Raw genomic sequence first — 13,951 nt, 5'->3', positions numbered from 1 at the left:
CCCTTCGTTTACAGGGTGAGTTCGGGTGTTTCTAAACTGTTGCACTAAATACCCCCCCCCGTTAATATATATATATATATATATATATATATATATATATACATATATTGAATAAGGCAGACTAATGGGACATAGTTGCTACTCCGAGTTTCACGCCTTGCAAGCGATCATCAGGCAACTAATGTCATATATTTTCACGACAATGTCATACTTGTTGTATGTCTAGAAAGAGGGTAAAATGTATTTTGAAAGTAAATGCGCATATTACCTGTTGTGTCTTGAGAGTTGAGATTGAAAATGTTATTACTCTGAATGAATAGTGAAATACCAGAGCGATATTTATTCATCAGCAAAGAAGCATCGTAATATAATCATAACGATGTTAATTTTAAACAGTATGGTAAGGTTTAGTTTTGAAATTGATTTTTTTTCCTCGTGTAGTTTTTGTTTGTTGCTCTTTGTGCGTATTTTGGTTTTAGGTTTAGTTTTCTTTTTTAATTGTTTTAATTCTTTTTATCGTATTTTGAATTTGCCTTTTTATTGATAGAATATTCTTAGTTTCCTTTGAATTTATTATTCGTTAATGTATGTAGAATTTGGCATTTTATTTTCTATAATTGTAATATTTATTCATTATTGCATATGTAAACTTAATCTAGGCCCACAGAGCCATTCGGGGAAAGCAGTTGTGTTACTGACAACGCTACCCTGTAAAAATATAAATATCAAATAAATAAAGATATCAATCAATCAATCAATAAGTTATTGGGTGACTAAGTTAAAACTTCCTATGCGCTGAACGCCAAAAAATCAAACTAGAAGCATGACAAATGAAAACCTGATCACGATATTGGATCTTACATGTACCTCATACAGTTTATCCTCGATGTTCGGAGTCTGAGTTCACATGTGACAACAGACAATGCATCGACATCTTCAAGAGATGTGACTTTATTCCACACTGCTACGACTCTTCTGATGAAGCTGATTGTGGTAACCAACATTTTCATTTTTCTATCTTGTTTCATTTCTCCGGTCTATTTCTCTCATTAATCTGTTACAAGTTTGTTGTAAACGTATGTATAAAGAAGATGATTATCAAGTATCTGATGAGGAAATTTTCGAATGACATTTTTCCCTCCTGTTTTGTATCTACCCCCTTCTCTCGCTCTCCCCCTCTCTCTATCTCTCTCTTTTCCTCGCTCACTCTGTCTCTCTAGCTGTCTCCCACTTTGTATTTTTCCAACCCAATCCTTGTCTCACTCCAGTCCTTGTCCTGACTTTTTCATTCTTATTTTTTGCCTCCAAATATTTTTTTCTCTGTCTCGTTGTGTACCCGCTTAGAGGATTCAAGTGTTAAATCATTTAAGAAATAAAATTCATATTTTGTATTGTTTTTCATCCCTTAGTTCTTGAGCTATTATCGTCAGCGTTCCAGTGTTTTGATGGGTCTCTGTTTCCAAACAAAGTTAGATGTGATGGCATGGTTGACTGTATCGGCAAGACTAAAGAGGACGAAGACCAGTGTGGTAAGATGGGAGAATTTTTATTTGAAAAAAGGGTAATCCTGTACTTAAATTGTTACGTGAATTTCTTCTTTTTTCTTGACTTTTTTGGATTTTTATTCATTTGCTTACAGATTCCGAATGAAATATCACATCCCAAAGTTCGCCAATAGTCATGATATTTGGCTTTTTCAAATGCTCTCTTGGGGTGAAGAATGCTATGACAAAAGCATGATTCTTTTGCAAAAATACTCGTGTCGGGGTTTGTGATGATTTTCCTATTTAGTTTTTCTTTATAGGCCTACATTTTTTCGAAAAGTGTTCGTGATACCTTTGTTTCAAAATCACCGTGATACCATTGTTTCATTTTTTAAATTTCATTTATATACTTCTTTCAATTTACCCAGATTACATGAATCCAAATTTTGTCTGTAACTCGGACACTGAACTGAAGTGTGATAACGGCGCATGCGCACCACTGGATACCATCTGCATGTACGAACTCAATGAATTTGGATTAATCAATGGCTGCCGTGACGTCACAAATCTCAAAGAGTGTGGTAAGAAATATGATTTTTATTTATGTCATTAAATACGAACTTTCCTAAATCAAACTCAGAGTTCATCGAGCGAGGTTATTTCGAACACCTTATAACATTTTCAAATCGTTCAGCATCTTTCTTGTGTATAATTTGATGTTAGTATCTAAATATGAAGTAATATCTTACCATAATGTCGATCTTCTAAATTACTTATATTCCTTATTGGAAAGTTAGAGAAAAATGTTGCTATATAGAACGGTTGTCAAGTGTGCTGCCAGTGCACATGGTAGATGCTCCGACAAAACTCTCTTCGCATGTTACAGGTGCTCATATAGTTCCATTAAAATATCTGTTTCTGTTCCAAAATGATCAAATTATCGAACTAAACGAGGAGATTGGTATTTGCAGGCATACTTTCTTCGAATTTGATTGAATTTAATTGAATGTATACTGTTATATTACCATTTTAGAGACTCACAAATGTCCATCTTGGACAATGAAGTGTCCAGACTCTTACTGTATTCCTCTACGATATCGATGCGATGGAAAGATGGACTGCCCTACAGGAGAAGATGAACAAGAGTGTGGTATGGCCTGATGGTCCTGTATTATCATTAGTACTATTATAACTATTATTCTTGTTCTTATGATTATAACTGGTACTTTTAATTATGACTAATATCTTTAATATTTTGTATTATTAATATTATTATTATTCTTAGTGGTATTATTATTATTATCTATATTATCATTATTATTATTATACCATTGTTGGCGTTGCCTGTAGCTGGGAGGCATTAGCAAAATGAATCACTGTGACCCTCGGCTCTCTCCTCCTAATTAAATTATTTGGGATGTGCAGGTTGACCACTTCACAGGCGTTTCCCCCACTCTCATACGAATTGTGCAGATGGGTTTTAAATGTACAAAGTTGGTGACTCTCCTTTACACGGGCCATCCATTTAACGTTCTATCCAAGACATAGTGTTTTCCACTGTTATTCAGTTGTATATTTCATATGTAACACTGTATCATCATCTTAATAATTTCAAACAGGTATACTACTAAATAAATTGATTTGATGATGAAAAATTCTGAATGATTTAAGCTATTACCTTAAATAGTTTTACTCATTAACAAAGCTATTTTTGTTTTGTTTTTTACCGAAATCGCTCGTACCTTATTATTTGTGCTATCGTAACTCCATTATAACAAAGTTTGGGAATGTTTTCGAGGAGATAGTGCTCTTTAGGGTAGGTTGCGGGAGAGGAGCAGTGGTAGTCATCTGCTTGTGGTAGTGAATAAAAGTTATCCATACAAAGGATAACGGAGAAATTCCCCGAAGACCGAAAACAGATTCAAAAGAATAAGCTATACCAGAGCCGATCGCGGTTCTCGTGATCAAAGGTTTAGGTATTATGGACCTTCTAACAACTAGTCAAGAATGCTCACGATATCAGAAGCCCAAGACTAAAAGTTCACGGATTCCTGGATCTAATGGGTCTCATAGGCTTTAAAGTCTCTGACCTTCAATTTTTGTTCAGCTGGATGTTGCTTGTCATATACACCCAAAACCAAGTGATGCTTCGATAGGTATTACATGAACTACAGTAATATTTGATGATTGATTAATGTTTATTTTCACTAGATACATTTGATTGCCCAGCTGGGTCATACCGCTGTCATGGCAACAAGATCTGCATCAGTCCTGAGCATGTCTGTGATGACGTAATACACTGTCCTGATCAAGATGACGAGATGTTTTGTGGTAGGTTTTAAGATGATGTTTTCTACTGATTAATACTTGCATTTGAATTTAAAAGCAATGGTAAACTCTGACAATTATTCGACAAATTCGCTGCTTGGTTTAAATATTTGATCGGTGTGTCTGTTATTAGTCTTGTCGGTCTGACATCAACATATTGGTATTAACATTAATATGATATGATTATGTTAACTGTTGTAAAACAATACAATCATGTGTATTTCATTCAATTCTTCGAATAACGCATTACTAATCGACAAGAGTTGTCTTTTAATCTTCTTTCTCACCATCAACAGCTGGATGCCCCGATGGATGCGCCTGTACTGGACTTTCATTCACATGTCATATTCATACCTTACGCATCACATCTCTACCGAGGAATCTTAGAAAATTGTAAAAATGTCGTCACTTTTTACCATATATTTGGCAGTTTGCCGTGAATGAAATCGTAGAAAGGGATGGAAAGTCCACGCCTCTCATGCATAATAAATCCAGAATCACAAGTCATGCTAAAAGTTTCAAAACTCGAGGTGTATGCATATATACCAGGTTTATCACGACAACCAGTTTAATCGTTCAGTAAAGCTGTTGATGCCTGGTCATTTGACGAGCCCAGACAAAATGTGTAGGCTATTTATTAGAACCCCACGTTTATGAGAAAGTACAACATCACTTTACAAAGATATGTCTAGATGTCTTTACTTGACAAAGGTTGTTAAATTCAAATTTAAAAGGATACTACAATCTATTTTAATATATTTATAATGCCTGTCATTATAAAAATTCGAAACTTCCGGTCTTACCTCGAAAAGGAAATGATATTTCTAGACAGTAACATTCCCAACCTTGTGACATAATCATTGCAATTGTCTTTGAACTCATTTAGGTCCCTTGGTTGTGAGAGCGAAATGCCATGTGGTTCCAGAGATATCGTGAATGCCTTGGAAAGAGATGCGAATGAGAATGGCACAATCGTACCATCTATGCTACCTTACCTCGTTGAAGTGTAAGTGGATTTACACAGTAAATAATGTAGTACTTCTACTACTAATACTATTACTACAACAACAACAACAACTACTACTACTACTACTACTACTACTACTACTACTTCTACTAATACTACTACTGCTGATGCTGCTGCTGCTACTACTACTACTACTACTGCTGCTGCTACTACTACTACTACTATTACCATGATTACTGCTACTACTTTTACACACTGCTACTACTAATAATAATACTACTACTACTACTACTACTACTACTACTACTACTACTACTGATGCTGCTGCTGCTACTACTACTACTACTACTACTGCTGCTGCTACTACTACTACTCTTACCATGATTACTGATACTACTTCTACACACTACTACTACTACTACTACTACTACTACTACTACAACTACTACTACTACTACTACTACTTCTACTACTACTACTAATGCTACTACTACTACTACTACTACTACTACTACTATTACCACGACTACTGCCGCCACATCCATCTTCACCACTCGTAACAGTACTACCAGCTTATCCGGGACTTTGCAGTTGTTCAATAACTATGTGTTAAACGACAATTGAAAATGATGATGACGATGATGATGATGATAACGATGATGATGGTGAAATCGATATTAACAAAACTGATAAATAAACATATACCTTTTGTCCACTATTTCTTACAATTGAATCTTATTCATGAATATTTCATTTCTTGGCTTTTACGATTCATTTGTTTGTGCAAAATATAAACATAAGTGTCTTTATCTTTTTATACAGTGCCCTTGAAAATTCAGGAATTTCAGAGATTGAACACGGATCATTTTCAGAAAGTTCAAATAGTTTGCACCTGTAAGTATTACAGTATCATCTGCATTACTCGTCAAACTAAACAAGATAAATTTTTTTTATTTGTATACAATACCCATGTGTGATGATTGTCGTTACTATATTGTGTTCTTTTTCAGTAATATTGTTATGTCTTTTATAACTCTGATGGCTCCAAAACCTTACATTATACAACTAATCTTTTCAGTTCAAATGTAACCGCCAATCCAATTCAATTAGAATACGTTTATCTTAAAAGGTCAGGGTGACTGTCTAGAACTTCATCAATTACTTAAAGATAACTCTATTATGTTTGAAAACATAACATTTGTGGAATATTTATAAAGTGGCGGTGTCGTGGTATAGTGGTTCGTTTACTTGACTCTCACTACAATGGTTGTGGGTTCGAATCCTAGTCCGGCACTAATGACATGTGTTAAGACATTACTCCACATTTGCCACTCTCCAACCAGGTGTAATCGGGAACCTGACAATTGCTGGGGCAATTATAATTGCATGGCCTGCAGGAAGACGAGGTTTAATACTGGTATGGCTACACCGGGTAAATAAGACCCAATAGGCCTTTTTCGTAATGTATTACCAAATTTGTTCGCGTGCCTTAATATGAGGCGCTCCTATATCAAGTGTTTCATTCAGCTGTTACGAATAAATGTATCTCAATAGTCGGAATTGAAATTGAATACATTAGTTGTTGCTAGGTAGGAAAAACATTTTGTCTTGCCCTCACTAAAAACACGTCACATTTGCAAATTGCATTATGACTATTGAAACATTCGTAACAGGTAAATGAAATATTTCGTATCGGGGCACTAAAGTACAAATTTTGTTATCATTACAAAATTGGTGTATATTATAGTATTAATGACTGCTTTGAGAGAAATAGTTGTTTTTATACGCTCAAGGAAAGGTTAGAATTGTGCTATTGCCCGAGGCGTGCCGAGGGCAATAGCCCAATTGTAACCTTCCCGAGAGCGTATAGAAACAACTATTTCTCGAATATTAAAGCAGTCATTAATACTTTTGTATGCCGAAAAAAAAAAGAGTCAACTTATGACACCATCTTGGCCTTTATCTAGTTTGTCTGCACGGTTGTTTTTTTATGAGTGTATCGATGAGAGTAGACTAAAAAAAAAATATATATTTTTTTTGTTGTTGTCGAAGATGGGATTCGATCTCTTGAGTACCAACGATGATGTGACTAAAATCACAGTCTTAGACCGCTCGGCCATCGCGCACTTATACCATACCTTGCAGTTTTCTCTTATGTATACATTAAAATGGATTGAAAACGGCTTCGCGTGCTGGATGCTTCGCGGCAGCTCCATTAAACAGGCCCTTCTTTTACTTTTGCAATGCATTGGCACGAACTTAGATCAAGATCTATCGGCAGATGTTGTTTTTGGAAGTTTATATTCGTCTTCATCTCAACAATGCCAGATAAAATTGTCGGTAAGATCGATCGAGATTCAATTGTATTGAAATTACCGACCAATTCATCGCACACGTACGGTATCCTCGATCGCTCAGACCATTTTTTAACATGTGAACCTATGGGTATTTCACCAAGACTGAACTATTTTCCCAGTAACCATGGTAACTGGGATTTTAGAACTATTTTTTTGGAACTATTACATGGGTTTGGAATTTTACCGGGAATTTTACAGGAACAGTTGAAGTTTATGAATGCAATTTCGACCAATCAGATGGCTGGATTTCTTAAGTGAGGTATATAACATTTATTATTTAAGATGAATGATAATGTACCAATGCATTTGTCTTCCCTTTTTCTGTCAGAGATCTCGCATTAAATGACATCTACATGTTATTTCAAGATGCATTCCGAGGTCTGCAACGATTGGTTACTTTGTAAGTTTCTCTTTAAATTGTCCGTATTTTCCATTCATCTGGTTATTCATGTTTGGTTTTACATTTCCATGTTATTTTTATGTTTTTATATGTCTTGAGTACTCACGCGATCTTATGTTTGATGACTTGTAAACGTTAAATTATCATCTATAATAAACTGAATTGATTAAATATGTGTTTCTAATAATTTTCAGGCTATTATTTTTTACTAAATTTGAAATATGAGGTTAGAGAAGTTTTCCAAAAAAAAATAATATGAAGCGTACTACAAGGATGCATTATTTGGAATCCAGTAAATTGATTTTTGTGTTCAGCTGCAATTAATCAACCATTTAAGCTCCAGTTCGTTTCAAATGATATATATGCTCATTCTTCTCATAATCTTTGACACTTGTTACAATCCTGTTAAATGCAAAGCGATTCATAAATTAATGTATTCCTGATCCATAAACATGTGCAATAATCCAAGTAAGAGGTAAAAAACTTGCATTACCGATAGAACCCTATCATATAATTAGTAAATTTTCTATACTTCTTTCTCTCTCTCTCTCTCTCTCTCTCTCTTCAGGAACCTTTCTAACAATCCTCTACAGATGATTGAAATAGGAACATTTGATAACCTAACCAACCTCCAAGAGTTGTAAGCACATTTATTTCATTTCTAGAAATAGAAAATTATTATATCCTGAAACAAATAGAGGCTTGAGCAATATTACAATGTGTGTATATTCGACTCAATTTAGCTGTTGCAAAGCGGATGACATAACATTACTTTAAAAATAAAAAATAAAAAAACATGTTTAATTATCTGCATGGAATAGGTAGAAAATGTTTTTATGTAAAACAAAAAATAGTGTATTTCTATAAACAATATTTTTTTTTGTTCAGAACTGTCAGCTGAGTAAATTTGCCCCACTGCCTCTATAATGCAGTGTGTTAAACGCTAATATTAAACGAAAATAGAGTACTTACTTGACATTGACGATGCTAAAAAGAATATTTGTCTCTGTGTTGGTGAAATCGCTGCTGAGTATTCACTCATCCAGAAATATGTCTTTGTTATAAATGTTCGAATAATGAATAAAGTGTTTGCTCTATACATTGAAATAAAGGTTACATTGTCAATATCTGCTAGCAATAAATATTTGTTGTTTGTTTGTGTTTCTTTGCAGGGATATTCGAAACACACTTATATTTGAATCAGGCGATACTGAATTTGGCGCGTTCACAGGCTTACATAATCTAGAAACGTTGTAAGTCTATAAGTTACTTTATATTAATCCAAATTAAATCTGATATTAAAAACACAGAATTGAAGAAAATGAATAAATTACGGCAGAAATTTAACTCGAAAAAAAAGGGGGGGGGGGGGTTGAGGGCTTATTTATTTCAATAGGGACTCCTTGTGTCATAGTCATAGGAAAGAAAAGAAAAGGATTCGATGAATGGGATCTTTTTTGCACGGTCTGTGACAGATGTCAATTTCTGGGTTTGGAATGGATGTCATGGAGGTGGTAATGATGGTAAGGGGAGTCTAAACATGGGTGAGTGTTTCAGATTTTTTCTTTAATTATCTATGTGAGTATCATTTGTGCATCTTCCACATCTTGTCCGTGTATTCCTTTTCCTTAGCCGTCTTCTGTAAGTTTTGAAATTCAGATAACGAATATAATTGGGGCTGATATAACATTTAGATAAGAGTTATCATCTAATACTGTTAAATGATCAAAAGCATCATTACCAATATGATTTTCATATATTTTTTTGTTTAAACATATACAGGTATGCTGACAAATACCTTCTTTGCTGCCTGGCGGGTTTAGGGGATTCCCCTAACTGCAATGCACCACGTGACCAGTTCTCGTCGTGTGAAGATCTCATGGCCAATAACATCCTTCGAATCTTTATCTGGATTCTCGGGACCAGTGCTTTCATTGGCAACGTCCTTGTTGTTGGCTATAGACTCGTCAATTCTGGATGGGGCCGACATACGACCGTCCAATCAAGTCTGATCACCAACCTAGCCGTCTCTGATTTCTTGATGGGTTTGTACATGATTTCAATAGCGTCAGCTGATGTCTATTATCAAGGGAACTATGCTGCTCATGCTGATGATTGGAAGGATAGTATCCTGTGCAAGGTTGCAGGTATCACGTCCGTTGTCTCCAGCGAGGCTTCAGTGTTTCTGATCACGATCATAAGCATTGATAGGTGTGTCCATGTGGTGGCGCCATTTAAACCGCACCTACATCTCTCTGTCCGTGGTGCCCGAGTAGTTGAGCTCATCATCTGGGCCCTCGCCGCCTTCCTTGGCATTCTACCAACTCTTATCCCGGCTTTCGTCGAAGGGAAGTTCTACGGTCAATCAGGAGTCTGTCTGGCTTTACCTCTAACAGTCGATCGTCCTGCAGGATGGCACTACTCCATCTCATTGTTCATTGGTGTCAACTTCGTGGCGTTCCTGGTGACCCTCCTATGTTACATCTCCATCTACTGCATGTTTCAAATGTCGAAGCAGCAGATCGTCGGCAAAAGGAACAAGTCTAAGGAGGATATGCGATTGGCTGAAAACATCAAGCTGGCATCTAGGATGGCGCTTGTTGTTGGTACAGACCTTGTTTGTTGGTTACCAATCATCGTAATGGGCTTGATGTCAGCGAGTGGAACTCTGACAATTTCTGCACAGGTGAATTTCCGTTAATTTCACACTTATAATAATGTTATCGGAGGCAAAGTTAGGGCAGAGCAATGTGCCCTTCTGGATGATTATTTTGGGGATGTGCTGTTCGGTCTGTTAGATTGTTATTCAAACCACGGGCCATTATCCGTAACTCGTAGGGAAGATCAGTAATTTTTGATTTGGTGGAAAGATCAGGCCTTATTACCTCAGGAAATTACCTCAGGAAATACCAAAGTGGAAAGACATTGAATCAGAAAAATGTAAACCTTTTTCAAGCTGAATTGTTTAAAGACCAACTCATGTCCGCTGTTTTATAGCCATATAAGTAGAACAACGGTGTTCCTTTTTGTTTTTCGTCATGATAATACTTGAGAGTTAATTTGACTTGCTATACAATGTACATTCCATTGTTATCACGATTAATATATTTCTGTACTTTGAAGGTATACGCATGGACAGCAGTCTTTGTGCTACCCGTCAACTCGTCTCTTAATCCATATCTTTACACTCTTGCATCGATTCGTCAAAGGAAGCAGAAATCAGCTGAGAATCGAAGTATGAAGTACGAGGAAAAGACTATGGGTAAGGACTGATATCTCTCTCAATGGATTATCTAGTGAAGTGTGTCGACAATCTGAACGCGTGCCACATCTAGTATTTCGACATGTTTATCCTGTCACAGATTTCACTATTTTCAGCTTGTAAAAGACTGTTTGGTTGATGATCAACGCTAATATTTTTGTTTTTCCCTGATCGTCAAAGTCGACTATGTCGATACATAGGCACCCAGAGAACATGGAACTTTAAATCATAGCCTTGTCGTCCCCTGTTGAAATGTGCCCTTACAATGACGTATTACGTCAGCCGAACAAGATTTGTGTGAGCAATTCTAATTAGGTGCCACGTCAGAATGCTTACATAGTGTACAGGAGTAAAAAGAAAACTTTGATTAGAGTCTTGATGACGGTTTGAATTTTTTACCAATCGATTCATGATCGTCGTCATTCTCAGGAACTGAAATTGAATGGCTGACATGCTTTGTTTTGTTATAAAGTCAAGTCTTTTGCCAACTTTGAGTTGCATTAAAAATGGAAGAGGAGGATCTAAGCTTTACAAATATGTGTCATCTATTTATCATAATTGCGATTAATTTATGATAAAACATCAATAAAATCTCGGTTTTGTTTTTTCTGGGATGCACTGTATAATCCCAGTATATCTGATGGGTGCATCGAGCTGATAGCCCTACTAGATCATGAGTCAGACAAAACATTGAATAGAAGTAGATTATTCTTAATATTTCAATTTATGTTCATTTATTTGGCAACGTATATGCGACTTGCCCATAAATATATTAATCCTTTCTCAGGGGACAGTATTTTGGACAACTTTGACCTCGAGTTGATTTCTTGAAAATCTTTTGGAGCGCGTTTTACGCTGTCTTACCAAAGGGTCCCGTAACACAAATGTTTGTAATCAATTACAAATTTGAAACAACGATTGTGATTGGTAAATGGTTAGCCTTTTGAACAATATTATAGTGAATTAATGATCGTGATTGGCCATTGCCATTTTTGCGAATGATTGCAATTTTGTTTTACGGGGCCCAGAAGTTTTTTTTCCCTTCATTTAATGGATGCTTCTAATGACCCATTGATCCCTTACAGAAGCCAGTATTTTTGACGACACTTCAATTATCTCAGCTTTCACGTCTCTGCCTAGCCCCTCACCCGAGCGACTGATCGAATGGATGAAACGTAACCAACGATCTCTTGGACGTTTAGAAATCGATGTAATTCAACGCGACGTCACAAAGGCTGTGGAAAGAATGAAGGAGTCCGGGCTATGGAATGACGTCATACTCAACTTGCATCAAATTGCCGTCCAAGCAGTAAGTTTGAGATTTGTTTTGGAAGTGACATTAAAACTGTTTAAACGATCGAAATGACTTTGGAAAAATTAATGAAATGTAACTTTAATAGCCTTGTACATCATTTGATTTCACGAAGTCTTTGTGATCCTTTTTTTTATAAGAGAAATAGTGATGGACAAATTTAACAGGAGCACAATAATATAAATATATCCGTTATACCATTTTAACAACAAAATCCAAAAGGTAACTATTCCATTTAGGTAAGGTAATATTTTAAAGTATTGTCTAAAAAGTGTTATGATTTTTTTTACAGGATGGTGCAGGAAGAATCATACACGCTTTTGTAGTGTTAGACTCATCTCTGACATTCCTTGAATCACGTGATGAAGATCTGACGACCATTCTGGAAAATGATGAAAACATTGACATCATACTCAATATGATTGCGAGGGCTAATATGCCAAAGTAAAGAAAAGGAGAGATATCGGAAATTCTAAGATTGGAATGAATCATGAAATAACGAGGTTTACATGAAGCTGCATAGAGTATTCCAGAAAAGGGAGAACATTTAATGAACAATGTAAAAATATTGAATTTAAGTTCGCATTTGTTGCACCTTTAAATCTATCATGATAGGTTACCGAAATTACCATTGCCTTAGGCGTAATCAAATTTGTAAAAAGTTATATCAAACTCTTTTGTTAGGGGTATATACTTACTTGTGTATCATACTGTATGTCTAATTGTAAATATAGAGGAAGTGATATTTTTAGAGAATACATTCTATTTACCATGATGTTATGTTTAAAGTCTAAGTCACACTAGTGTACGACCGGTTACTGACTTCCGACAAGCAAAACAAAGCTGCGACCGTCGACAACCAATTGAAAATAATGTATAGAGGGCGACCAGTTGCCGATCAGTTGCGGAATGTTGTACGAAATTGAACAATCATAAAAGATTTTTGTAAACTAATTTGCGGCCGCTCATGGAAATATTGGGGAATGGTTGGCAGTTGGTCAGTCATTTAACGGCGATATCAAATAACTCGTCGGAGAACAATGGCCGATGTTCTTACGACGGTCGGCAAGCTTAACCTTGGGGCGGAATTATATTGATGCAAGCAAACACATAATACACTTCTTGCTTATTGTATTTGTTTAGATGAGGTGAGATTTTATTTTATATTTATTCAATTTTTCTTCAAAAGACGAATCAGTATGTTGCATTGAAGCCTATAATTATGATTTGATCAGAAAAAAGTCATACAAAACAGAAAAGGGGATAGAGGAAAAAAGGATAACAATGGAACCTAATATAACAGGACTCAGTATATTAGTGCTTAATATTCATATTTTTCATATAATCTTTTGTTCTCGCTGTTTTCATTCAACGGAAAATTGCAAAACTAAATGTATAAACTGGCAGTAAAAGCAACAATAACAATTCCAAAGTGTCTACGGTTAAATCCCTTATAATATACTAGTTCGGTGAAAGTTGATGAAAGAGATTAATCGGCGACTGGTCGTGTGTCATTCGCCCATCAGCTGTCGTTCATTTGTCAATCAAATATTGCCTGGAAATAGTCGTCAAGCAATGAAGATAAATTAAGGCGAGCAGTCGTCAATAAATCGGTGAACTGTCGCCTACCCTTGGTCAACCTAGACAAAATCTTTGAGTGACCAGTCTGGTCAGTAAAAGGTTTTCCGACCTCCGGCCAGCCAGTGGTCGGAAGTCGACGACCGGTCGTAGCTCTAATGTGGCTCAGGCTACAGGTACAGAAATAGCATGATGTTTGATAATGAATACTTGTTTAAATAACTTTATAAGCACATTGTACAGAAAAGAGCAATCGTTGAGAA

The 13,951-nt window shown here is 35.8% G+C and overlaps 1 protein-coding gene across 1 annotated transcript; it reads left to right on the top strand.

Moving 5' to 3' along the window:
• Positions 1-238: 238 nt before the first annotated feature.
• On the top strand, positions 239-13,388 carry LOC105446167. Its single transcript, XM_030982530.1, has 11 exons — positions 239-251; positions 877-993; positions 1,410-1,529; positions 1,913-2,065; positions 2,518-2,634; positions 3,696-3,819; positions 4,699-4,818; positions 9,319-10,222; positions 10,660-10,798; positions 11,884-12,107; positions 12,403-13,388. Exons 1-11 carry the CDS (start codon positions 239-241, stop codon positions 12,556-12,558), a joined length of 2,187 nt encoding a protein of 728 aa, XP_030838390.1. The 3' UTR covers positions 12,559-13,388.
• Positions 13,389-13,951: the final 563 nt, after the last annotated feature.

Source organism: Strongylocentrotus purpuratus, unplaced genomic scaffold (assembly GCF_000002235.5).
Source record: "Strongylocentrotus purpuratus isolate Spur 01 unplaced genomic scaffold, Spur_5.0 spur5_scaffold_12, whole genome shotgun sequence".
NCBI lineage: Eukaryota > Metazoa > Echinodermata > Echinoidea > Camarodonta > Strongylocentrotidae > Strongylocentrotus > Strongylocentrotus purpuratus.
Note: the sequence above shows the minus strand (reverse complement) of the source record. Positions and strands in the feature narration are given on the sequence as shown.

Excerpts from the sequence above, each read along its gene's own strand:
- LOC105446167 (XM_030982530.1), top strand. Across the intron at positions 994-1,409 it reads TTCTGATGAAGCTGATTGTG|TTCTTGAGCTATTATCGTCA; the intron begins GTAACCAACATT and ends TTCATCCCTTAG. Across the intron at positions 4,819-9,318 it reads CTACCTTACCTCGTTGAAGT|GTATGCTGACAAATACCTTC; the intron begins GTAAGTGGATTT and ends AAACATATACAG.